The 25,594-nt window shown below is 39.4% G+C and overlaps 1 protein-coding gene across 1 annotated transcript in view; it reads right to left on the bottom strand.

Annotated features, from left to right (window-relative positions):
* LOC114495032 (CREB binding protein) overlaps positions 1 to 25,594 on the bottom strand; it is a 157,134-nt gene that overhangs the window by 32,588 nt on the left and 98,952 nt on the right. Inside the window, exons 6-19 of the mRNA XM_028510221.2 lie at positions 22,391 to 22,633; positions 20,930 to 21,032; positions 20,474 to 20,620; positions 16,878 to 16,995; positions 16,158 to 16,329; positions 15,784 to 15,834; positions 14,018 to 14,142; positions 13,190 to 13,378; positions 11,281 to 11,682; positions 9,470 to 9,649; positions 5,932 to 6,121; positions 3,030 to 3,148; positions 1,956 to 2,195; positions 1,432 to 1,520 (exon numbers count right to left, since the gene is read on the bottom strand). Of these exons, the coding sequence (XP_028366022.1) occupies positions 1,432 to 1,520; positions 1,956 to 2,195; positions 3,030 to 3,148; positions 5,932 to 6,121; positions 9,470 to 9,649; positions 11,281 to 11,682; positions 13,190 to 13,378; positions 14,018 to 14,142; positions 15,784 to 15,834; positions 16,158 to 16,329; positions 16,878 to 16,995; positions 20,474 to 20,620; positions 20,930 to 21,032; positions 22,391 to 22,633 (2,368 nt within the window). The remainder of the gene's footprint in view (positions 1 to 1,431; positions 1,521 to 1,955; positions 2,196 to 3,029; positions 3,149 to 5,931; positions 6,122 to 9,469; positions 9,650 to 11,280; positions 11,683 to 13,189; positions 13,379 to 14,017; positions 14,143 to 15,783; positions 15,835 to 16,157; positions 16,330 to 16,877; positions 16,996 to 20,473; positions 20,621 to 20,929; positions 21,033 to 22,390; positions 22,634 to 25,594) is intronic.

Below are 25,594 nucleotides of genomic sequence, written 5' to 3'. Positions count from 1 at the left end.
TGGGAAAGATTCCATTATGCAAGGGCTATGGTGTCACTTCAAACTTTGTCCTAAAATACTTCTATTGACAGAAGGGTAAACTGAGACAGAAATTAAATTCCAAATGTTAAAAAAAACATTTTTCAGCAGGACAGTTGTACAGGCTGCACCTCCAGTACAGGTTCCTTTCTGGGGTATCCATCTCTTCCCCTTACCAGCATTTCACTGCACCATATGGTACTTGGATAAGCAAGCTGGGCAAGGCTAGAAACCTTTTCTTGAAAGATTTTTAGGTCAAGAATTTTTTTTAAAGTAGGACTTTGATGAAAGTTATTAATAACCTTGAATATGGAGTTTTAAAAATTAAATAATTTAAAAACAATTGCAAGAAAAATAATTTCAAAATTTCAAATAATTCAAGCCTATGCACGAACCTCTGAATAAATAACAGAAAGCTCCCTACTCATCTTCTTCAAAATACTAGAACATATGGAATTACTAAGCAAACAAGATCAAAATATAAAAATATCAAAGCCTAATGTTTGATATTTGACATTTCAACCTGAAGATGAGGAGTAGGCATGAAGCTTCTTCTTGGTCATAATATAAAGAATCTAGTTGCCAATTCATAAAATGGAGGCAATGTAACTGAATTTGACCAAGATTTATAACCTGTGCTTTAAGGCAAAATGCCCTCATGCTATGGCAACATGTGGCCACTTAAAATACTGGATGCAAGTAGCTTAATTTTCAAAACAACCCCCAAATATTAAAATCATATTTGTGTGGGGAATCAACATAAAATAGTATTTCATTCTCCCTTTACTTAAGACAGGAGATCTATTCTTTATAAACTATCAACATTTGAAGAGAATGGCAAATATTACTCATGCATACCTACCACTCACAAAACCCTGAAATGGCCATCTTATAAGAGGAGTTTTTCTTGAACTCAATAAAACACTGGATCCCATCTTGTATTGTGCTACTAATTAAAACCAAAAAGTCTATGGTTTTAGCACCAACGCAAGTCTTTCTATCAGATTGTCCAGGCCAAATTATCTAGGCAAGTATTTACATGGGGAATAGCAAAATACAATGTTTCAACTATATTATTATCTCAAAAAAGGCATGCCAATCTTTATTAGAGTTACTTTCAACTCTAGGCTCTTTCTTATATGGTTACATTTTAGAATCTAGACCATGGCTTAAGAAAGAATGGACTTGATCCAAGTAATGCAGCAAGTAGTTGTGAGCTTAAATTTTTACACTGTAAAAGCATTCCTTAATATCAAGATCCTGTACCTGAGTGACCAAGAAACACTGAAATTGTGGCTCCTTTAATTGGAACTTTAAGAAAGAATTAATGTACCTGGGCTACAAGCAGACAAACATGCCTTGCGCTAAAACCTTCCTTTTGTCCTGTAATTCAGGAAGCTGCTCAATGCTTACCTATTCTGATAGCTGTAGTAGGCTGCATCTCGAGGAATTGTACATAGCTGCTTCCCGTAGCAGCACAAAGTCTGTGGGGAAAACTCATACTGCAAAAGCAAAGGAGAAGATACTAAAAATATATCCCATTTATTGTCATTTAATGTTCTAGTCCACTATGGTGGGTTAGATTCAGCCAGTAAATTATTTGTTAGTATACTAGATAATTTTCTCACAATTTTCACAGCTCTTTAAAGACATTTCTTGATATAATGTTACAGAATTAGCGTCTGACATTTATTACTGATAGAGAATGCACACATGGGCAAGCAGAAATGCCTCACCCAAGGCCTTCCCCAATAAGCACCTCTAGCTTTGATCATTCATTATATATCACTTCAAGCAATCAACTGTTTTACAAAATACCAGACTCCACCTGGGTACTTCTGAGCACACAGGTGTGGCCAAAATGTTGAATCTACCATATTATCATACTGCTGGATTAACTAGGAAAGATCATTTTCTAGAGGGAGTTTAAACTGTACCTTGCGTCCACAGCAATATCCAAGAGACTGCATAACAGGGTCAATTTCTTGCTCAAACACCTCTGCCAGTTTACTGCAGAACTTATAGACCCGAGACGTCTTGCGATTATAGAGCCAGGCATTGTTGAACATCAGCCAGACGTCATCCACGTACTGCCAGGGTTCTTGGTACTGCCCTGTGTCAAGCTTCCGCTTGATGGTGGAAAGGTCCATGGGGTTCTTCACGATGTCAAAGTAATCCTTAAAGACAAAATGGCCTCAATCTAGTGAATAGCTCAAATTCCAAATACCAGCCTTATCTCTTAAAATAAAATAGAAATGTACTGAACGACATCTGTTTCCAACAGCAAGAAATGAGAATTGACAAAAATAAACTGATCATCCTAATTTTACTGAAATTATAATTAATATTTTCAAATGTGATCAAATTCCTTCAAAGGCAAAGTTAAAGAAAAATGATATTAAAACAACTGTGTAATAAAAGATGCTTTTTAATATAAGATTTTAAAAATAAAAATTTTCATGCAATGAATTATAATGGTGAGCAAATTTATCAGACAATATGTTTTTCTAAAGATTCACTCTTGGTTCTACCAAGCAAAATGAAATTCCAAGATAAACACAAAAACAGAAACAAAAATAGTAATACAACTTAATAGAATCTATCGGGTCACCATGGCCTTTGCAAGACTATCCAGGATATCAAAGTGAGAGGCCCATGTGTTTTATAATTAATGGTCATCAAGTCTTTAAATCCATTTTTCAGACCAAGTCTTACACAAAACCCCAAATACAAAGTGAGCTGCCAGAGCAAGTGGGTGGTGCACCCCGGGCATGCTCCTCTCTCACGCAGCCCAACCCCTCCATGGACCCTGTGGCTTCACAAAACAGGTGGGAAACACACATTTCAATAAGCCAAAGATGTATTACTGTTTTGACAGCAAACTGATTTTTACATTAGGAAAAAAGTGTTTGAAACAAGGTTGTTATTTTACCCAATTTTAAGAAATAAAACATGGATACTTATGAGTTACACTGGTAAAGTTATAATATATTTTTACTGTATGAACTTACTGGAATTCCTAGGAGCTGGGGATCAACAGGCTGGCGAAAAGGTAAGGACTCTGGATCCTGTCGATACAGTGCTTCTAGGGTTGGCATAAGAGCCTGGCGTAATTCTTCCGGCTTAAAGACTGCAGTTAGAAAGCATGAGGAGAGAACACTATTTATGAGGCACCCAGACTCCTTGACACTTCAGATGGAAGCCTGGGCCATTTCTGAGAGCTTGAATCATCTCTCTCCCAGCCTCGAAGTTTCTAAGGGTTCTCATTCAGTTGAGTCTATAGACATTCCAAAGTTACAAATTCAGGATTTCCTAAAAGTACAGTAATGTTGGGGTTTCTAAAAACTACATCCATGTTACAAGGCAAAATACAACATTAAGTATACTTCTTTAGTAGGAGGATTCCAACATTAAAACTGTGTTGTGACAGAAAATGAAGCTCACTCCCAAATGTTCTTCAGTGATCAAATGGTGGTAGTAAGTCATTTCACTGGAAGGGACCTTTCCTTCTCTGATGAAACTTCCCTGTTTTTGGCTGAAGTAAACTCAGACTATCGGAGACAAAATCTTACACTATAACCTCATAAATGTGCACAGTGACAGAGCTATAAAAATATTTTCCCCAAAAGTTCTGTACTGTTCTCTCCCACATTTATCAATGCCCATTTTTCCAATCTCTAAGTCATCCCATTGCCTACTACATTTTCCGTTGTCACCAATTCAAGGATAAACAGTGGCTGCCAAATACATTCAAGATGGCACATTCATACGAATCCCAAATGAGTTCTAATGACACAGGAAAATGTGCGCAATAGCTTCTGAAGGCAAGAGGCAGGTCAGTTAGCAGTGTGTGTGACAACCCCACTTTGCTCACACACATCTTATGCATAGAAAACTGACCAATGAGAGGCAAATACAACAGAGTTCTGATGAGTTGGTTTTAAGTGATGTGAGATTTCCTCTTTCTATTTTGAAAAGACTTTCTACAACAGATACATGGTACACTATAACTTAAAACTCAGATTAAAATACCATAAACATTTAATGTTTTAGTTGGAAAATGGCATGCATCGAGTATACTGAGAGATGAAAACCGTAGCCCTGAGAAGTTTCCTTAAGTTTACTGCCATCAGAGCCAAGGACTACCATATGTCCTTACTGACCTCCTGTGGAAAAGAAAACACCTGGCTGACCATGGCCAGTGTGGCTTAGTTGGTTGGAATGTCGTCCTGTAAACCAAAAGGTCACAGCAGGTTCAATTCCTAGTCAGGGCACATGCCTAGTTGCCAGTTTGGTCCTCACTTGGGGGTGTGTACGAGAGGCAATTGATCGAGGTCTCTCTCTCTCTTCCCTCCCTTCCCTTTAAATTGATTAAAATCAATTTAACAAATTAAAGAAAATCACACAAGGGAAAAGGATCCATACAAAGTACAAGACAGACAAATGGATCCTAATGTCAGAGTATGAAAAACTCAGTGCTAAGGATTCAGATTCACACTGCAACTCATCTTGAAGAAACTTCCACTTGAGTTTTGTTGTAGTATCAAAAAATAAAAATAAAAAACAATTCACAACCATCTGAAAAGGTTGTTATTCTTCCCTTTATCAACTACCTATCTGGAGTGGGACTGGATTCTCTCCATGTACTTCAACCAATGTAATATAAGAGAGTGAAGGCAAGGGCAGATATGAGAATCCAGGTGTGTTCCTTCACTTATCTCTCTGAGCCACAAAATTATAAAACCAATGTCAATTATACTCACTAATTACTAATTATTTTGGAAAAGCTTTTCCCCATAAAAATGTTATTTATGGGTGTTATGTAACATGTTTTTAAATTAATTACATGTTAAAAATTCCTATTTGAGCATATAGCTTTATTTTCTAATAGAGTAGACAGTGACAGATAATCCACACAAAAAAATCTCTGGGGTCCTCAATTTTCAGAATATAAAGAGGTCTGAGACCAAAAATTTAAGAACTGCTGTACTCCATAATCGCCAGAGAGTCCCTTCCAGTAGCAGAACTATACAACAACAGATTTGAACATTTTTCCACCGTCTTTTCCAAATGTATAACCTGCAACCCTGAACTTCCTGGGCCCCAATCTCACATTTCTAAGGGTCGCCTGACAATTTTCCAACACCCTGCCACCTCCTTACTTTCTGGACACCTCTCCAATGTGATTTTTAAAATCACATCCATTGTGAGACTAGCTTAACACACACAACTCAGAACCTAAAACATCTTCACTTACCTGCCCCTACTCCTTCTGCACTAGGTCACTGGGTCCCACTCCACCACCCCATTACTTTGGGCACTTAGTTTCCTATCTGTAGCAGCAGAAACCTACAAGCTCCTACATGTGTGCTGTTACCATGATGATTTCCCTAACACCATGGCTTTTGGTCATCTTCCTGCTCAAATCTGTCAGTGGTTGTTCATGCCTTGCCAAAAAAAGCCCAAGAACCTTGGCCTGCTCAAGACTAAGATGCAATTTCAACTCTGGTCCCACAGCCAGGACATCTCAGAAGAGAGCTGTGCCCCTGGGCTGCCCCCTAGAGCCAAGGCTTGTTTCTCAGTCCTGCCATGAACCTATGGGTCCTCAGGCAGTAGTCCAGCTTGGTGTCCAGCTTGGTGTCACCATTTCTACTTGGGGAACAGCAGGCAAAAAAGTAAAAGGGGAGATGAAATTCTTTTTCTGCATTAGCTTTTTTAAAGCCCAGGATTGACTCTTTAAAAAAATTTTTTTTAATCTTTATTTTTCGCCCCCATTACCATTTCCCCATTACTGTTTAGTTGTTCCCTTATACCCCACCTTCCCTTTCTGCATTAGCTTGTAATCCACAGTATGGAATCACAACACAATGGCAAAGCAGCACAGTTCAGTAAGTTCAAGATGACACAACCTACTTTTTTTGCGTGGCTGTGAAGGAGATGCTGACTGAGAGGTGGCACCATTAGCAGTGCTTTCTTCTTCCTCTTTAGCTTCTACTTTTACTTCTGGTTTCTTTTCATCTACTTCCATTGGTTCTGATTTCTGCTCTGTTGTGTCTGATTCTTCTTTAACTTGGGAAGATCCTTGTAGATCCTCCTCCAGCATCTTGAAAAAACAAATATATAGATAATTACACATGGAAATTAAGAAACCTTCCTGTAACTCAGAGTTTTTAGAAGGTTTGTTGACACCTTCTCCTAGTCACAGCTGCATTTATCCTTCTTTCTCTCTCTCACAAAAAGAAATAGAGTATTTGGTGTCAGTTGGGTTGCTTTAACATAGTACTAGTACAATTACAGTCTTAATTTAAAAATTTTAAGCCCTGGCTGGCGTAGCTCAGTGGATTGAGCGTGGGCTGGGAACCAAAGTGTCCCAGGTTCAATTCCCAGCCAGGGTACATTCCTGGGTTGCAGGCCATAACCCCAAGCAACCGCACATTGATGTTTCTCTCTATCTCCCTCCCTTCCTGCTCTAAAAATAAATAAATAAAATATTTAACAAAAAAAATTTATATGTTAGACTGCTTAAAAATTGCATATACACATATACCTACTATCACCTGCTTGATAGTTCTACATATAGGTATTTCCAGTTTGGAACAAAAATCTCCTGGAAAATTGGGGCAGAGATAAAAAACCAAATTGCTCAGAGGGCCAGGCAGGTAAAATAAATGAATGCTGCAGCAGGTAAGGTGTGAGATGGCAGGAAGTAATGAAGACTCTGGCAAACTGGAGAGGTCACACCCATCTAAAGGCCGTGCTGACGGTTCCACCCAGACTGCTACCACAGAAGACTGCGAGAACAATGCTGACAGAGCTTCTCATTTTTTTCAAGAAAATCCAAAAATTTAGTTTAATTTCTGATTTCCCACTTCAGAAATATTCTGTGAGCTAAACAAAACACATTTATAGGCTGGATTCAAGCCCACAGTCAGTTTCAACTTTTGCCACAGGTTAATTAGTAAACCAATACATCCCTTGCACAATCTAACTCTGCAGAACTATAAATAAAAAATGGCAATGAAAAAATTGCTAAATGATCCAAACATTTGAAATGCAAGCCTTTACACCACTGATTGCATTAGCTGTGGGTCTGTCAAAAATGGCTTTTATTATGTTGAGATATAGTCCTACTAAATCTTTTTTTGAGTTTTTATCATAAAAGGATGTTAAATTTTGTCAAATGCCTTTTCTGCATCTATTGAGATGATCATGTGGTTTTTATCCTTTATTTTATTAATGTATCACATTAATTGATTTATGGATGTTGAAACATACTTCCATCCCTGGGATAAATCCTACTTTGTCATGGTGCATAATCTTTTTTCTTCTTCTAAGATTGATTGATTGATTGATCGATTTTTAGAGAGAGGGGAAAAGGGGGAGAAAGAGAGGGAGAGAAACATCAATGTGTTTGCCTCTTGTGCATCCCTTACTGGGCACCTGGCCTGCAACCCAGGCATGTACCCTGACTGAGAATCAAACCAGAGACCTTCTGGTTCTCAGGCCAGCACTCAATCCACTAAGCCACACCAGTTGGGACAGTGTATAATCTTTTAAATGCACTGTTGAATCTGGCTTGCTAATATTTTGTTGAGAACTTCTGTATCTATGTTCAAGGATACTGGCCTGTAATTTCCTTTTTTTGTAATGTCTTTATCTGGTTTTGGTATCAGGATAATTAATGCTGGCTTCATAAAATAGTTTGGAAGTGTTTCTTCTTCTTCATTTAAAAAATAATGTTAAGAAGGATAGGTATTAATTCTCCTTTGAATGTTTGGTAGACGTCATCGGGTCCTGGACTTTTATTTTATCTAAGATCAGGAACAAACAAGGACGCCCATGATCACTACTTCTCTTCAACTTCACTACTTCTCTAATATTGGAAGTCCTAGCCATAGCAATAAGACAAAACAAAGAAATAAAAGGCATCCAAACTGGAAAGGAAGAAGTAAAACTCAACTATTAAAACCAATAAATGACTTCAGTAAAACTTCAGGATACAGAATCAATATAAAAAATATGTTGCTTCTATATACTGTACCAATACCAAATGATCAGAAGAAATGTAAAAAAACTATCCCATTTATAATTGCATCATAAAGTGTAAAATATCTAGGAATAAATTTGACCAAAGAGAAAGACCTGTACTCTGAAAACTGTTAAGACACCAAAGACAGAAATTAAACAAAAACCAAACAAATGGAAGAATATATACCTTGCTCGCGGATTGGAAGGATTTATACTATTAAAATGTCTTTACAATATACAGATTCAATTCAATCCCTATCAAAATACCAATGAAATTCTTCTCAGAATGAGAACTAATCCTAAAATTTATATGGAACCACAAAAGACCCTTAATAGCCAAAGAAATCTTGAGAAAGAACAAAATTATGAAGTATTAGGCTGCCTAATATCAAACTATACTACAAAACCCACAAAAATCAAAACAGTATGGTACTGGCACAACAATAAGATACATATATTCATGGAATAGAGAATCTGGAGATAAATCATTTGTATAGGTCAATTAATTAATCTACAACAAAGGAGACTAGGATATGCAATGGATTAAAGACAGTCTCTTCAATAAGTGCATTGGCAAAACTCTACAGATTAATGCAAAATATGGTATTAGACCACTTTCTTATATCGTATACAAAAATAAACTCAAAATGGATTAAAGACTGATATGTTAGACATGAAACAATAGAACTCCTAGAAGAAAACATAGGCAATAAACTCTTTGCCATCACTCTTAGCAATATCTTTCAGGATATATCTTCTTGAGCAAGGAAGTCCAAAGAAAAAAATCAAGAAAAAGAAATGGGACTACATCAAATAAAAAGCTTTTGCATAGTGAAGGAAACCATCAACAAAAAAATACAACCTACTGAATGGGACAAGATATTTGCAAATGATATATCTGATAAAGCGTTAATAGCCACAATATATAAAGAACTCATACAACTTAAACCCCCCAAAATGAAATAGTCCAGTTAAAAAGTGGAAGACTGAACGTATTTATAAAAATCAAAATTAATCATTTCTGAGAAAGAAAGAGGAAAGAAAGGGAAAGGGAAAGGGAAAGGGAAAGGAAAAGGAAAAGGAAGAGGAAGAGGAAAAGGAAAGCCAGGCCAGCCAGCCATACCATATGGGTTCAAGTAGCAAATAGATTAAACAGGATAATAAGACAAGCCCTGGCTAGTGTGGCTCAGTGGACTGGTCTGTGAACCAAAAGGTTGCTGGTTCAAATCCCAGTCAGGGCACATGCCTGGGTTGTGGGCTAGGTCCCCAGGTGGGGACCAAGAGGCAACCAGTTGATGTTTTTCTCACACATCAATGTTTCTCCCTACCTCCCCACTCTTTCAAAATAAATGAATAAAAATCTTTAAAGAAAGAAAAAGGAAACAAAAAGCAGGGACATCCATGGTAGACCCCTGGCACCTACCGCAGACCCAGGCTCCCCCTTGGGTTCACTGGCATCAGGCTCAGTGTCCTCGGTCTTGACCTCAGCCTTCACTTCCAGCATTGGTAATTCGGGTCCTGGCTGCTGGGAGTTGGTTTCGGCACTGGCCACTGAGGAAGGAGTGGGTACTCTGTTCTCAATGCTGGCTGCTGCCTGGGAAAGCTGTAAAAAAAACCCAAATTGCTTATCTCTGTTAACAAAACAATATAAGTTATCTTATACTGTTGCTCACCCCAAATACAGTTCTGTGTTAACATTTCTCAACACTGACCTAATAAGCATCCCTATTTGTGAGAACTGAAGAACAAAAGTTCAAATAGGAGTTCTACAGGAAGACAACATCACACAGAAACACAACTGACTTCTTGCCAAGAATGCAGAGATAAAACAGCTGAGCTTTTTACATGTGGATATAAAATTATTTTCTACAAGTTTTTCTACCTAAGCCACAGAACCTCCTATTTTAAAATGAATTCCTTCCAGTAAGATCATTAATGTTTATGGTTAAAGGCTAAATTATAAATACATAAGTATATACGTAGGAAGGGGAATAAAGTGCCTATATGGAATAAAAATATATAGCTTGTTAATTGTAGGAACAGTGGTGGTATTTGGAAGCAGAGAAATAAATATTAAGAGAAGGAACCACTAAAAGAACTCTAAATTTTGAAAGTCTTACCCAACAGAATTTAAAGTAAACAAATAAATAACGTAAAGTTAGAAAGGCTTTAGAGAAAAATAGTAATGTTATCTTGGGCTTTTTGTTGGGGTTAATAATGATATTTTATAAATATCTTCAGTCCTCAGGGGAAGAGGTGTTTTTAAGTTAGACTGGTAAGAAAACTGATACTAAGATTTTCGTGATAACTGGGATGGGAGGTGGAGGTGATAAGAGCGCTGCCTTAGGTCCCTTGGGTCAGTGGGACAGCCCAGCAGCCTAGGAAAGCATGCAGACGGGGCACCACTGGCAGGTGCATGGAGTACTGGGCAGATCTGAGGAAGAGGAAGCATTAACCTGGGTCTGCCATTCTGTCATTAAAAAGAAAATGCTTCCAGTTGAAAACAAGGCTGATAGGCAAAGTCAAAGCACACACATCAGGGGCGTGACCACATTCTTATGATGTTAAGAGAAAAACTACTGAAACACAGAAGACATCCATCTAGGACAGAAAATGGGAAACACACTGCTCCTATATAGAAATAGTTTTCAAATTCTACAGAGGATCCACATGTTATTTCTTTGTAATTGCTGATTTTTGCAAACTCACTTAATTACAGAAGATCATCACAAGTCATGCCCTACCAAATACAGCCTCTGGAGCCAATGTGAAAACAAAACACAGCTCATTATGGTTCTTTTTCTTTTAATTTTAACCCTCATCTGAGGGTATATTTATTGATTTGAGAGAGAGAGAGAGAGAGAGAGGGAGGGAGGGAGGGAGGGAGGGAGGGAGAGAAAAGAAGAAAATGAAGGAAGAAGGAGGAAGAAGGAAGGAGGAGGAAGGAGGAGGAGGAAGAAGAAAAGAGAAGAGAACATTGATTGGTTATCTCCTGCACACACCCTGACCAGGGGTCAAACCTGCAACCTGGGCATGTGAACCTGCAACTTTTTGGTGTATGGGACACCATTCCAACCAACTGAGCCACCAGCCAGGGCTCATTATGGTTCCAATAAAGTGCAGTTACTTTTTGGGGTTGTACCAAGATGCCGCAGCAACTTCATGACAGAATTTTTAATGGGAAAGTTTTCATCTAAGAGTCTCAGGCCAAAGATGACAGACAGAGAGGCTCACCGGTGTGCTAGGAGCCTGGGTGTGCACAGGCGTTGGCTGCTGCTGTGATGACTGAGGGGTGGCCACGGATGAGGGCTGAACTGGGGTCTGAGGCTGCGGGGTCACCTGGGCTGCTGCCTGGACTGTAGGGGTGCTCTGGGCTTGGCTGGCACTGGGTACTGAGCCAGGAGTTGGGGTGGGAGTCTGCCCAGAGGATGACACAGGAGTTGATGGCTGGGTGGGAGCTGCTGGCTGAGGAGGAGTCATCCCAGGAGCTGTCGGATGCTGGAGAGATGGCATGCCAGTGGCTGTGGTAGCAGGAGGTGGCGTCTGGTGTAATGGTGACTGTGTCACTGGTGGGCAAGGAAGCTGGGACCCAAGCATGTTCAGAGGGTTAGGAAGAGCAGCACCAGGCACCTGTCCCTAACAGAGGGAACAGAGTATGTTAAAATTACTTTCCCCATTTGAAAATGCAGCAACAGATTCAAAGAATTAAATGTATGAAAATTTAATCATGGTTTCTTGAAGAGGTCTGGTTTCACAGGCATTCAATTTACAAAAATTCATCCTGCAGTACACTTATTATACAATGTGCACTTTCCAATAAAATTAACACTATCAATTCTCTCTTATACTTTGATTTACTGTCGAAGGTTCTGGCTTAAACAAATATATCCACTCAGCTGACTAGCTTCATGCTCCATAATATCCACCCACAGCTAAGACCAACAGAAAAGACATTTATCTTTTTTAAAAAATGAGTTATTGAAATACTGAAATGTTTCAGTGCAGGTCTCAACTGAGGACACGCTGCAGAATACCTGCAGACCTTTGAAAAAGTGATTCCAAATCACCCATCTAGAACAAGAGCCTGCAAATTACTGCCCATAACCAAAGGCACCTAGCTGCCTGTTTTTGTACTAAGCTGTTTTTTTTTTTAAGATTTTAATTACTTATTTTTATAGAGGGGAAGGGAGGGAGAAAGAGAGGGAGACAAACATCAATGTGTGGCTGCCTCTTGCGTGACCTCTACTGGGGCCCTGGCCCACAACCCAGGCATGTGTCCTGATTGGGAATCAAACTGGTAACCCTTTGGTTCACAGGCCTGCACTCAATCCACTAAGCCACACCAGTTAAGGCTTTGTACTCAAATTTTATTGGAACATAGCACGCTCATTCATTTATGTAGGAATGAACATGGCTGTGGCTGTTTTTGTCTTGCAATGATGGAGCTAAATAGTTAAGACAAAGAATCCACAAAAATCAAATTTGCTGATCCCTGTTCTAGAGCAGTAACATGTAAGGGAAATTAAGAATTAATGGGTAGGCATTTAGAGAGTAAATCTAATGTACTCAAGTTCTTTTATTCAGTATCACTTCATGTTAAAAAATTTAAAACATGAACTTCATGTTTTGGGGGAAGGTTTGGCCTATTTAAAATGTGTGCACATACATATATATATATATATATATATATATATAGCAGCACTTCTAATGTACTGTAACAATTAACAAAAGGGGATAAAAGGTAGTAAAATGAGTGGAAAATAGTTCTCTTCAGGTTTAGGCTGAATAAGTAAAAATACATTCAATAACAGGACAACTACTCAACTGACCCAGTTAGCTTGACTTCACCTGGACAGTTCAGGGACAGGCAACAGGATGCACAAACCAATTGTTAGTAGTGAACTCATGGGGCCTCTCCCTACTCACTTTAAAATTCAATGTCTCTCAGGATTGCATATGAAACTTAGAATTTAAAAGACACAAATAAAAAACAAGAAAATAATAATGAAAACCCCAAATTAACACTATCAATTCAAATGAAACGTGCAGTCCAGAAGTCTAATTTCCACAAAACAAGACATGCTCAGGTCAGTAGGAACACGGGGCTATATCAATGTAAGTGGCCCAAAGGTGAACGGTGTACCTGTGACACGCCTGTTTGGGCTGCTGGTTGTCCCATGCCTACACTGTTCACACTCATTGCCCCACTGGATGAAGGGAACTGGTTCTGCGGCAGGAACTGGCTCTGTGCTGGTGCCTGGGCCAGCATGTTGTTGGCATGTGCACCCATCATGTTCGAAGGCTGAGGCATTCGGGAAGGAGAAATGGCCATCTAAAACACAAAGCATCACAGAAGGTTCAGAGGACAAGGGCTGAAGTATTCAAGACAAACTGGAAGAGACAGAAATCTTCAAATCCTCCCTACTTCTTGTGAAGAGAAACACCACTCAGTAAGACATTACAGCTTCCAGGCACTTTGCCTGCTTTCTCATGCAAAGTTTCTAATGAGTTAGCTTCAGATTCTCCTCTGGATAGAAATCAATAGCATGCTATAATTTAAAGTTCAAAATATGCACGTATGAGTTCTCTGAAGCATCTAGAAAGCAACCTCAGGAGAGTAAGCTGTAGGAGTCAACAGACACTGACAAGTCCCTCCTGGCCACAAATCTAAGGCTGCCTACTCCAGGTACAGAACTCCCATTTTTTCAGAGAGTCGCAAGTTCCTATGAATTTGGCATTCCAATAAAAATAAATAACGGTCAAACAAATAATTTTCACTATAGTAATGAAGACAAGAGAGAGAGAGAGAGAAAGAGAGAGAGACTGACTTGTATATGAAGGAAATAAAACATAACCCAAATCCAAAGGAGCAGGTACCATGGTATTCTAGACATCTACGATTTCACTGCTTAGAGAATTCTCCTTATTTGGGCGAGGCCTTCTCAGCAGAGTTAAGGCAAGCAGGACTTACCCCTGGAACGGAGCCCATGCTGTTCATTTGGACAGGGTGGTTCATGGGGGATGCTGCGCGCGGTCCCATGGGAGCTTGCGGTAACTGTACATTCCCCAAGGACATCGGGTTAAATGAATTCATCCCTGTGAACATACCCCCAATGGTTCATTAGGAAAATTATCTATAGGAAAACAGAATTACAACTCACCCAGTAAACTCTAATCAAACTAAGATGGAACACATTCTCAACACATACAACTGAGAGGAAGTCACCCCACTAATCAGATATGATGATTAAGTGACAGAATTTTCATATCCAGTAAATACGGCACCAGTGGTGGTCAGGGCGGTATGGTAGGGGTGGGTAGGGGTGGGAACGGGAGGCACGACAGAATGAGGAGATGAGGGTAGGAAGTCAGGTAAGCCACAAAAAACAAGGCCGAGGCAACACTGATCGGTATAGCAGCACCGTACACATAAAGGGTCAAAGTGACTAAGGAAACGAGGCTACATTGGGAAGATGTTGCCACCAACTTTGGAAGAGGTGTTAACTAAGGTCAGGGCACCCATCTGAGTCAACCCCTCATTAACACCTCCTGGAGCATCTGGCTTCTGCCTTCTCTCCTGCAGGAAGCCTGTTCTCATCCCCCAACTCCTACCTGGGGCTCCTAGCTCTTCAGCTGGGTTTATATTTATTGTTACAATCTGGGTTAAGACTCAAAATATGGTTTTAATTTTGCACATGTTTAGAAAGCATCCAAAGGTGGCCAGTTCTCAACCTCAGCCTTCTCTCTACAGACTAGAAAAATCTTATTTTTGCAGTATCTTTGCTGTCCTAGGGCTGCCCACAGTCCACAAGAATGTCACACCATGAAAGACATCTCACTAGCCTCTAAGCATCTCCTGACCATGGCCTCTCGTTCTTCGTTATTTCCCACAATCCTCTGTAAACCATTTCCTTCATAAAATCAGTTTATCTACCATGTCTTTTTCAGTACTCAATAAGATTACTGCAACTTTAAAAATGACCTCTTCTCCCCTCCCAAAGTACTCTACACACAGCAGAAGAAAGCCTTGCTTTAGAATCTTGTGGATAATGTCACCATCTTATCTCACAATCCGTAAAAACATCCTACTGCTCACGTCTCAATTTGACAAAAACTGTAAAAAGTTTAAAATGCCCACCCCCAAGCTAAAATGACAGCTTTGACAAAGCAAAAACCACAGAATTTCAACTTGAGAAAGAATCTTTCATGTTTTTAGACCAGCTTCCAATATCCTAGCCTGATGCAGACTCAGAACAAACTCTCCTGGCTGGGCTCAACCACCTGTGCTCACAGGTCCCAGAGCAGCCATCACACTCTCCCCACCCCACCTTACCCCACCCCCAAGAGCTGCTCACTGCTCCAGGATAAGCCTGATACTCTCCTTTCACACATTCATAAATGTTTCTTACCCCCACCTACAATGCTCTTTTGTGAGACTCTTCCTAAATGTAATGACCTTTCCTTAAAAAAAAAGGGGAGGGTGTGTGTGGGGGGGGGAGAAGCAGCTAAATCCTACTCCCAGTCTCCTTGAGGATCTTTCCTATGCTCTTCTAACTTCCAAATACAATTCATATTCATACTGCCTGTGGAAATGAATCCTGCTCATCAACAAAAAGGAATGAAAGGAAAAAGAGGGGATATAAAGAAATAGGAAAAAAAAGGAGCAAAACCAGTAAAACCAATATTCTTAATGGCTGTCGATAAACCAAAATATGATTCACATTAATAGTTAAATACCTTGAGAAACCTGCATGCGATTCACTGGTAGGGGCATGGGCCCGGGCCCATCTATAATGGCAGAAAACAAATGGTTATTTAAAATAATCCTTGATTTAGGAATAAGGAATTTTATATTGAGTTCTTCAAACTTAAAACCAATCAACAGGTCCCAAAGCACTGTGTACTCTGATACTAGCAAACCCTTTAAAGGGCCTCTCCATGAGAGAGGCTCCATGTCCAAGCTTAAGCGAATGCACAAAGTCATGACCACTATCAGTCTCCAAACTGTGGGCTACCTGAGAACCTAATTCCACATACTTAGAAACACACCCCAAACACAGGACAAATAAGCAAACAGGCTAAGGGCTAACAGAATGAAATGAAGGCCTTACTTGGAGGTCTCACAGGTTGTGACTGTGGAATCCCAGGGGGCTGTGCCCCAGGGGCTGGTAAGGCTGGCTGGTTACCCAAGATGCCTTGTTTGTGTAAACGTGATCTCCGTTTTTCTTCTAGTTCTTTCTGTATCTTGTAGATTTTCTCTGCTAATAAGTGATAGTATTCATCCTAAAAAGCAATAATATTTAATATTATACAGTCAAAACTGCAAAAATCAAATGATCTGATTTGTATGCTCTAACAAACAAGGATGAATTTTTTTTAATTACATACATTGGCAAAGGTAAGTATTCAACACTTCTAACTAATAAACCAAAGGCCCAAATTCTTGATGAATTCCTAGTTACACTACAGAACTTAAAAGATACTAAATGCACATTATATTTCATTCCACCATTGAACATCTGCTTGGATATTTACTGGTGCTGGCAATGACACAGTACAAGCATTATAACCAACATCCACATGGACATGGACGACACTCATGGATAAAATGCAATTCTGTATACCTCATTTACCGCTGTCGTGGTGATATGGTAGTAAGAGAGTTGTGCAAGGGACCTCATATCTTATCTGCTAATTCTCTCTGGTCAGCTACCTCAAAGTGATGTGTCTACACAAATAACACATTCCCTATTTCCAGACAAGTAAGCCAGACAGATGCAGTCCTGTCTACCATAGGTATTGTGCTGGCTGGAACACATATGGCAACCTACCCGGCTATTGGCAGACTCGTACATGTCCCCTTCTACTTTCTTAGCATACGCCACTAGGTTCTCCATGCGGCGATCCTTCAGGGCTGCAGGGTCAGGTGTTGGGAAGATGGCTTGGACGCTGAAAAAAACAACATAATCTATCAACCCACTTTCAATACATCATCAGCATCTTGCCATTTTATACATGACATGGAAAGAGAAGGTCACATACCTATGGGGGCCATACACTGTTAAGAGAAATCCCCAATCTCTCTTATTTAGGATATGAGTCCACAAATGAAGCATTTCCTACAGATAACACTAACCTGTTGATGTACCTTAAGTCCAAAACAATGTTTTGCTATTAATAATAAATGCTCAGTCGTCTCAAGACTAGTATAATTTTGCCCTGGCTGGTGTGGCTCAGTGGATGGAGTGCCAGCCTGCAAACCAAAGGGTTGGTGGGTTGATTCCCAGCAAGGGCACATATCTGGGTTTTGGGCCAGGTCTCCAGTTGGGGCCATGCAAGAAGCAACCACACATTGATGTTTTTCACTAAATTAATTAAATCTTAGGAAAAAAATAGCATGATTGTGTGCCCCAACTGGTGTGGCTCAGCTGGGTGGATGTGGTCCCACAAATGTAAAGGTTGCTGGTTCCATTCCTGGTCAGGTCACATGCCTGGGCTACATGTTTGGAATATGGTCGGGGTGCATATGAGAGGCAGCCAATCGATGTTACTCTCTCACATTATTTCTCTCCCTTTCTCCTTCTCTGCCCTCCCTTTAAAAATATTTTTTCTTTTTTTTAATTTTAATTGTTGTTCAAGTACAGTTTTCTGCCTTTTACTCCCATCCCAGCCCACCTCCCTCTCGTTTCCACCCTCTCCCCTTGTTTTTGTCTATGTGTTATTTATACTTGTTCTTGCAAACCCTTCCCCTTTCCCCCTGAAATTCTCTCCCCTCTCCCTTCTGGTCATTGTCAGCCTGTTCTCTATTTCAGTGTCTTTGGTTATATTTTGCTTGTTTGTTTGTTTTGTTGATTAGGTTCCTGTTAAAGGTGAGATCATATGGTATTTGTCTTTCACCACCTAGCTTATTTCACTTAGGATAATGCTTTCCAGTTCCATCCACACTGTCGCAAAGGGTAGGAGCTCCTTTTTTCTTTCTGCTGCATAGAATTCCATTGTGTAAATGTACCCTAGTTTTTTTGATCCATTCATTTACTGATGGGCACCTAGGTTGCTTCCAGCACTAGGCTATTGTAAATTGTGCTGTTATGAACACTGGGGTGCATAGGTTCTTTTGGATTGGTGTTTCAGGGTTCTTAGGATATGATTCTAGCAGTGGAACTGCTGGGTCTAAAGGCAGTTCTACTTAACAATTTTTTGACAAAATTCCATACTGTTTTCCACAGTGGCTGTACCAATCTGTATTCCCACCAACAGTGCACTAGGGTTCCCTTTTCTCCACAACCTCTCCAACACTTGTTGTTTGTTGCTTTGTTTATGATGGCCATTCTGACCGATGTGAAGTGGTATCTCATTGTGGTTTTAATTTGCATCTCTCTGATAGCTAGTGCTACTGAGCATCTTTTCATGTGTCTCTGGATCCTCTGTGCATCCTCCTTGGAGAAGTGTCTGTTCAAGTCCTTTGTCCATTTTTTAATTGGGATGCTTGTCTTCTTAGAGTGGAGCTGCGTAAGTTCTTTGTATATTTTCAAGATTAAACCCTTGTCTGAGGTATCACTGGCAAATATGTTTTCCCATATGGCTGGTTCTCTTTTTATTCTAATACTGTTTTCTTTAGCCGCACAGAAGCTTTTTATTTTGATGAGATCCCCTTTGTTTATTCTTTCCTTTATGTCCCCTTGCTCTAGGGGACATATCAGTGAAAATGTTGTTGCAAGAAATATCTGAGATTTTCCTGCCTATGTTCTCCTCTACAACTTTAATGGTGTCATAACTTATATTTAAATCTTTTATCCACCTTGAATTTATTTTTGTGTATGGCGTAAGTTGGTGCTTGAGTTTCATTTTTTTTGCATGCAGCTGTCCAGCTGCCCAACACCATTTGCTGAAGAGGCTATTTTTACTCCATTTTAGGTTGCTGCCCCCTTTGTCAAATATTAATTGACTGTAGAGACTTGGGTTTATTTCTGGGCTCTCTGTTCTGTTCCACTGGTCTATGTGCCTGTTTTTATGCCAGTACCAGGCTGTTTGGATTACAGTGGCCTTATAATACAGTTTGGTATGAGGTATTGTGATCCCTCCTACTTTGCTTTTCTCTCTCAAAACTGCAGCAGCTATTCAGGGTCGTTTACGGTTACATATAAATTTTTGAAGTGTTTGTTCTATGTCTGTGAAATATGCCATTGGTACTTTAATAGGTATTGCACTGAATCTATAAATTGCTTTGGGGAGTATGGACATTTTGATGATGTTAATTCTCCTGATCCATGAACATGGTATATGTTTCCATTTGTTTGTGTCTTCCTTGATTTCCTTCTTCAGTGTTGGGTAGTTTTCTAAGTACAGGTCTTTTACCTCCTTGGTTAGGTTTATTCCTAGGTATTTTATTTTTCTTGTTGCTATATCAAATGGGATTTTTTTCTTGATTTCTGCTTCTGATGTTTCATTGTTGGTGTACAAAAATGCCTTTGATTTCTGAGTATTGACTTTCCCAGTCAGGGTGCATATGAGAGGCAGCCAATCGATGTTTCTCTGTCACATTATTTCTCTCCCTTTCTCCTTCTCTGCCCCTCCTTTTTAAAAAATTTAAAAAATATATAATAATATGATTTTGAATTCCTACTTTTTAACTATTACAAAACTTAAATTTTTTTTTTTAGTTTATTTGTTTTTAGAGAAAGAAGAAAGGTGGGAGAATGAGAGGGAGAGAAACATCAATTGGTTTCCTCTCATATGCACCCTGACTGGGAACCAAACCTGCAACCTAGGCTTGTGCCCTGACCATGAATTGAACTGGTGACCTTTCACTTTGTGGGATGGATCACACCCAACCAACTGAGCCACACTGGTCAGGACTTACTACAAAAATTTTTGATTAAAATAATGAAGAAAAACACTAAAAGGAAATCAAGTTGGTTAACTTTGCCTTCAATTTAAGTTAACCAGCTCAAAAAAGTTAACTATTAACTTCCTGTATGTTCACTGACTGCATGATGCCATCTATACTCACTAGGCCCAAATACCCTCAACTCTCAGGGGTCTCTACAACTGTAAACTTGAGCCATAAAAGGAAGCAAAGCTTCTGAGTTAATAATCCCAGTTCCCTCATGCATCTCAGAGCTCAGAGGACATATCTGGCTGCACTGGGAGTGCTGGCTGCTGTGACATGAGTCACAGTTCATGCTCCCCTACAGGGCAGAGCCATGATGCCTGCTGTGGGGATACAGGGTCTAGGATTCTCTGGCCTACCAGCAGTGGCTGTGGCTCTCTAAACAAGGATGTAACCCCCTTCAGCTACCAAGGTACTGTCACCTGGGACCACTCAGGAATTAAATCAGACGCTGATGAAATCACAACACTGTCACAATGACATTAGCCACAAAATGTTTCTGTCACAAGTGAATAGTGGGTAAGGTCGGGAACATACAGTTTATGCACTAGATGGCTCCGCAGGTCCTGAGTGACATGTTCATGCCAGCCTTTCCGAACACCAGTGCTAGAAGGAGGTGCTGCTGTCGGTATAGTGCTGAGGGTTCCAATGTTTCCAGAGTTTGAGCCATCATTCATCAGTGGGCTAAGGGAAGAACAAGAACACTTCATCCACCTACTGAAGTAACTCAAATGCACTTCATGTAAGTAAGGCCTTCAACCGTGCGAGACTTTTAAAACATTTAACTTAGAAGAGCCAGATGACATATATACAACAAAACTGAAAACATATCTGTTATCTGCTATACATTTAAATTTAAAAGAAAAATAGCATGCGCCACCCAAACTATTTTGTCTGCTGCACATTTAGAAAGAATAATGGAGTTTTGTATGATTTCCAGCCCACTTTCATGACTGTCACTTCAACAGAAGCCAAATGAAACATGGGTCTTACTTTGTGGCCCCAAGAGAAGTTGGAAGAGCTGATTCTGAAATCAAGTTTGGTGGCTGCTGATCTGTTGTTATTCCTCCTGCTGGAATGTTCATTGGGTTATTTCCTTTAAAGACAGAAAGAAAAGAAATCAACTTCTAACTTCTAATATACATGAGTTCTGATAACAGATAAACAAGTCAACATATGAATAAGTGATTCTTAATGAATTATAATAATAAAGATTATGGCAGGAACTCTGGGAGTTACATTTTCAGTAGTGGTAATTGACTCCTTCCCACTATACTTTGTAACTAAAATAAGACATTTTTATGGAGGCTGGATGATATAAGTGACTGTGGAAAAAAAACTAGAAATGACCCATTTCAGCTTCACATTTTGATTCTGGCATTATTAACATCATGTCCTAAACACCTAAGCTGACTTATCACATATATGTGTCCTCTATTTCTTGCATTATCACAAAATAACACCATAGATGTGAAGTGTAGGTGAAAAGCATAAAAGGTCAATTTGTCTACAGTATTCACTTCAAAGTATGCGTATAAGAGAAGTTAAGAGTCGTATCCCAAATTATACCATCAACAGGAGTGGAGTTAGATTAGAACTTAGGTCTCAGGACTTCAAACCAGTGTCCTGGCCAGTAGAAGTTAGATATGCATTATGGCAGTTGTTTTCCAAAAAACAACAAAGATGTTTTTAATCAGTTATTTTTAACCTTAAAATACTCTATTAAGAAAACAACAAAACCAGCACAACAACCTTTATTTAACTTGACAGATGAAACTGCTTGGTGTAAGTCTGAGTTTAAAAGGACTATGTCAATTTAAAGAAAAACATTAAGAAAACAATGTGTAGAGGTGGCAAAAATTGCAGCAATGTGAACACAAAAGACCAAACACTGGCAAATAATGAGCTGAGATAACACTAGGCAATACTAGCATATGGAGAATACTGAGATGGGAGAGATTTTTCTGAGACTCCAGTTAACCTGGCCTGGCCTGGCCTGGCCAGACACTTCCAGCTATGGGATAAGCCAAAACCAAGATGTGCTAGAAATGACAGACCATCTACAAGTTACCTATCAAAAAAATGGTTTCTTAAGAGTCAATAAAAGGGTACAACCACAACTATAACCTATAAGACTTTGCATTCTGAGCCATATAAAAATGACCTTTATGAAAACTATCCAGGCAGAATGGCACAAACAAGCAACAAAAATGTTGGCTTACTTACAAATGTTATTCTTTTTACAAACTTGTAATAGTCTTTGCATGGGACACGTTAGCCTTTTCCTGGAAATTTTTTATTTCAACCATTTAAAAGATACCATCATAATATATACATATGTTAATGTCAATTTAAAGTAAAAAGAATAACTGAAACAGCCTCAAGTTCCAGGAAGACTTGTCATTCTCATCACTGCATTTGGACATAGATGTTCTCAAGAGTTCCTTCACTTACCCAGGGCATTGAGAGTCCTCATCTGCTGGTGAGTTTGAGGCTGTGCTGGTTGCTGGCCAGGAACCTGAGGCTGCAGCTGTGTCTGGGGCTGGTTCAGGTAGGGGAGTCCAAGAGCAGCATACGCTCGCTGCATGGAGCTGGGGTCTATGGGATTTGGGTTACTTAAAGAAGTAGCATTCTGCTGGCCTGTACCAACAGAACCAATTGTGTTCTGAATTCCACTAGCCGGAGACCCCAGGATGGCTATAACAACAAACAGAGAAACAAACAAAAAAGATAAGTAAAAGGGAGAAGACCATAAATGATTTAAAAACTAATGAGGAGCAAGTAAAAATTTATCGGAAGACTCTATGTATGCCATGAAGTATCACGACAAGGCTACTAAGGAAGGAAGTACGCAGAGAGAAGGATCCTATTCTATTAATCTTTTCTGCATGGCAGTAGTTGAGGAGCAAAAAGCTAAAGAAAATTCAAGCTTCTTTCTTAAAAAGTAACAGGCCATAATATCAGAGGTCATTTAATAAAGCTGGTCAAGAAAGAGCATACTTGATTGACTGACTAATCTAGTTGTAATTAATAGATGGAAAGAGACTTGGCAATTCTGCAAGGACTTGCATTTGCACAGGTGTCACCTCAGCACCAATGATATGCAGGAACTGGCTCTGCCTCCAACAGCCACCCTTAGCTTCTCTATAAAAAGATCTGTGGCAATATAAAGAACCCTATTCCCAAGAGCTTCAATATTAACTGACAGATGACCCCAATCTTGCAAATCTTTGGTCATTTCAAGTTCAATTCATCAGTCAGTCTGTCCATCCATCCATCCATCTATCCATCCAAATGTCCTTATTGGCGAGCACTTACCATTTAAGTTTTATGGCATACTATTTATTCTTATTCCCTTCTGTCCAACTTCCCCAAACTTTAGAGTCATGTTTTAAAAGCAGCTGATAAAACTGATACTATAGCATATGATCTTTAATATATAAAACACTTACACTAAGCCTTCTTGCAAAATCAGACCATTATGTGTATGTTATATTTTCACTTTCAGCCATCAAAGGTACAACTCAAATACTTATCAGAGTAATTTAATTAAACTGAAAGGTGTAAAAAAAAAACAACAAAAACCCTTGGTAATTACACATTCCATACTATTAACTTGTCTAATAAGGATATTCAGATCTCAAATTAATTAATTCTCATTAGTCACAATTACATACACCAAGCACCTTATTATTATAAGTGAAAAGCAATTCCCAAGGTGCATTTTATGACAAATGTATAGCTAAAATAAGTCATACACAATATATTTTTTCTAATAGTTATTATGTCCTTAAACTTTAAACATGTACCCAGTACCCCTGAAACTAATATGCTAAATCTTCTAAAAGTACTATGATATATAAAGGAAAATAATAACGGTAGGATGATTTGTTTTTTCTATCACCTTGTGGTATAAGAAGAGACCCAGACTACATTTGATATACATAATGATCAACTAGGGAGAGGAACTTAAAGAAACAGGGTATCTACATGGCCTTCCATTTCTAGGCAAAGATGCAATAGCTGTGCTTTAGTGACAAGTTCTCCCTATTATATTCCACTTTTGTCTATACTTCCTCAAATGCCATCCTTTTAGCCAAAATGCCCCATCTTAGGGTGAATGCCATTCCCAAGTCCACGGTCACTTCCAGGGCAACCAGAGCCTCCCATGGAAGTTGCTGACACGATCATTGTATTTTATGTTTATGTTAAAAAAGCATTTATTCCTAAATATAAAACATTACCATATTTCTAAATATATATATACATTTCAGAAGACAAGTAAGCATTTGGAACTTGATCTAACAATCAGAGCCATGAAAACAAAATATAAACAAAAAATGTCTAACATTTAAGCAAGGCCCAATGTTAGTCTTACTTCAGGATAAGAGAACACAGACAATCTAGTTTGGGGGTGATGGTTGACTGCAAGGGAAGTTATCAGGTAAAAGCAACCATAAACTCTGTTTTGGGACCTCAAGATGCTACCAACCTTGCCCCCATGAATGTTTTCCTGATCTCTCTCTTGGGCAGCAATTATTTTTCCCTGAATTCTCACATCACCTACTGAGTTTCTGCTTCTCTTTGGGCATTTACAATTCATATATTCACTTGCTCACTCCACCAACTGAGTACATATGCCTCAAGTATGACACTATGTGCTGGGGCTCTGCTAGGCTCTGGGATGAGCACCAATCCTGCACTTACAGATCACAGAGTTTCCCACCCTCAGTGCTGCAGCACTAAGTTCTTCAGGCCAAACAAAATTATAGGAGTGCTAAGAACAGCAATGCTTCATCTATGTGGCATCATCAAGAATGAGGCTATCCACATTAATTTTATACATTACTGATGTTTACCTCCTTAGGTGTCAAAACTTGTTCTTTTTACCATTTTTACATCTTTTTTCCTTTCTTACAGCTAATGCTACACAGTTTCATACATAATTAACCATCATGTCACACAGTATTATGTTAGCATTCCTGCTACCAACATGTCTTCAAACCACTCCCTGACACCTCTACTACCCCACCTCTCCCCACTGTTGCAGCTTAATCAGGAGCCCATGACCTACGAAGTAAAAGGCTATGTTTGGTGCTGAGCTATCTCTAGGACTCACTGTCACTTTTCATGTAGGTCTAAGGCAGTCCTTCCCCAATGAGCACAAAGATGGTTCTACTGTAGATTGCATGCATAGTATACTCTTCTAACTTGCATTGTTTACCAGGAACTTCAGTCCCCAATCATTCTGAATAAAACTGAACTCAATCTGAAATACAGTGAAAATTGACACATTAATTTCCAAAGCTTTGTCAGGGTGTTGGGAGACATACCACAAAGCAGTCAAAGCAAATACTATCTAGTCACCTCTTAGATTTCTAGGAAAAAGTTGTGCTGGAAGTTACTCAGGCCAGCACACATCTCCACAGAGTTGGTCTTGGTGCTATGCCTTGCAGGTGCTATGCTGGGTCCGCCTTCCTTTTCAGCATCCTCTTATGCACAGTGTAAGAGGATAAAACGGAACTTCCTAGCCTCAGTGGCAGGCCTCCCATCAAGCAACCACTGAGCAAGAATGCACAAACTCTCCAACAGGTTTTCTTTAGAAGCCAAATGACTCAGAGGAGGGGGCAACACTATATTTCCTAGAAGAGCAAGGAC

This window comes from Phyllostomus discolor, chromosome 3 (genome assembly GCF_004126475.2).
Source record: "Phyllostomus discolor isolate MPI-MPIP mPhyDis1 chromosome 3, mPhyDis1.pri.v3, whole genome shotgun sequence".
Lineage (NCBI taxonomy): Eukaryota > Metazoa > Chordata > Mammalia > Chiroptera > Phyllostomidae > Phyllostomus > Phyllostomus discolor.
The sequence above is the reverse complement of the archived record's forward strand: the minus strand, read 5'-3'. Positions and strand labels throughout refer to the sequence as shown.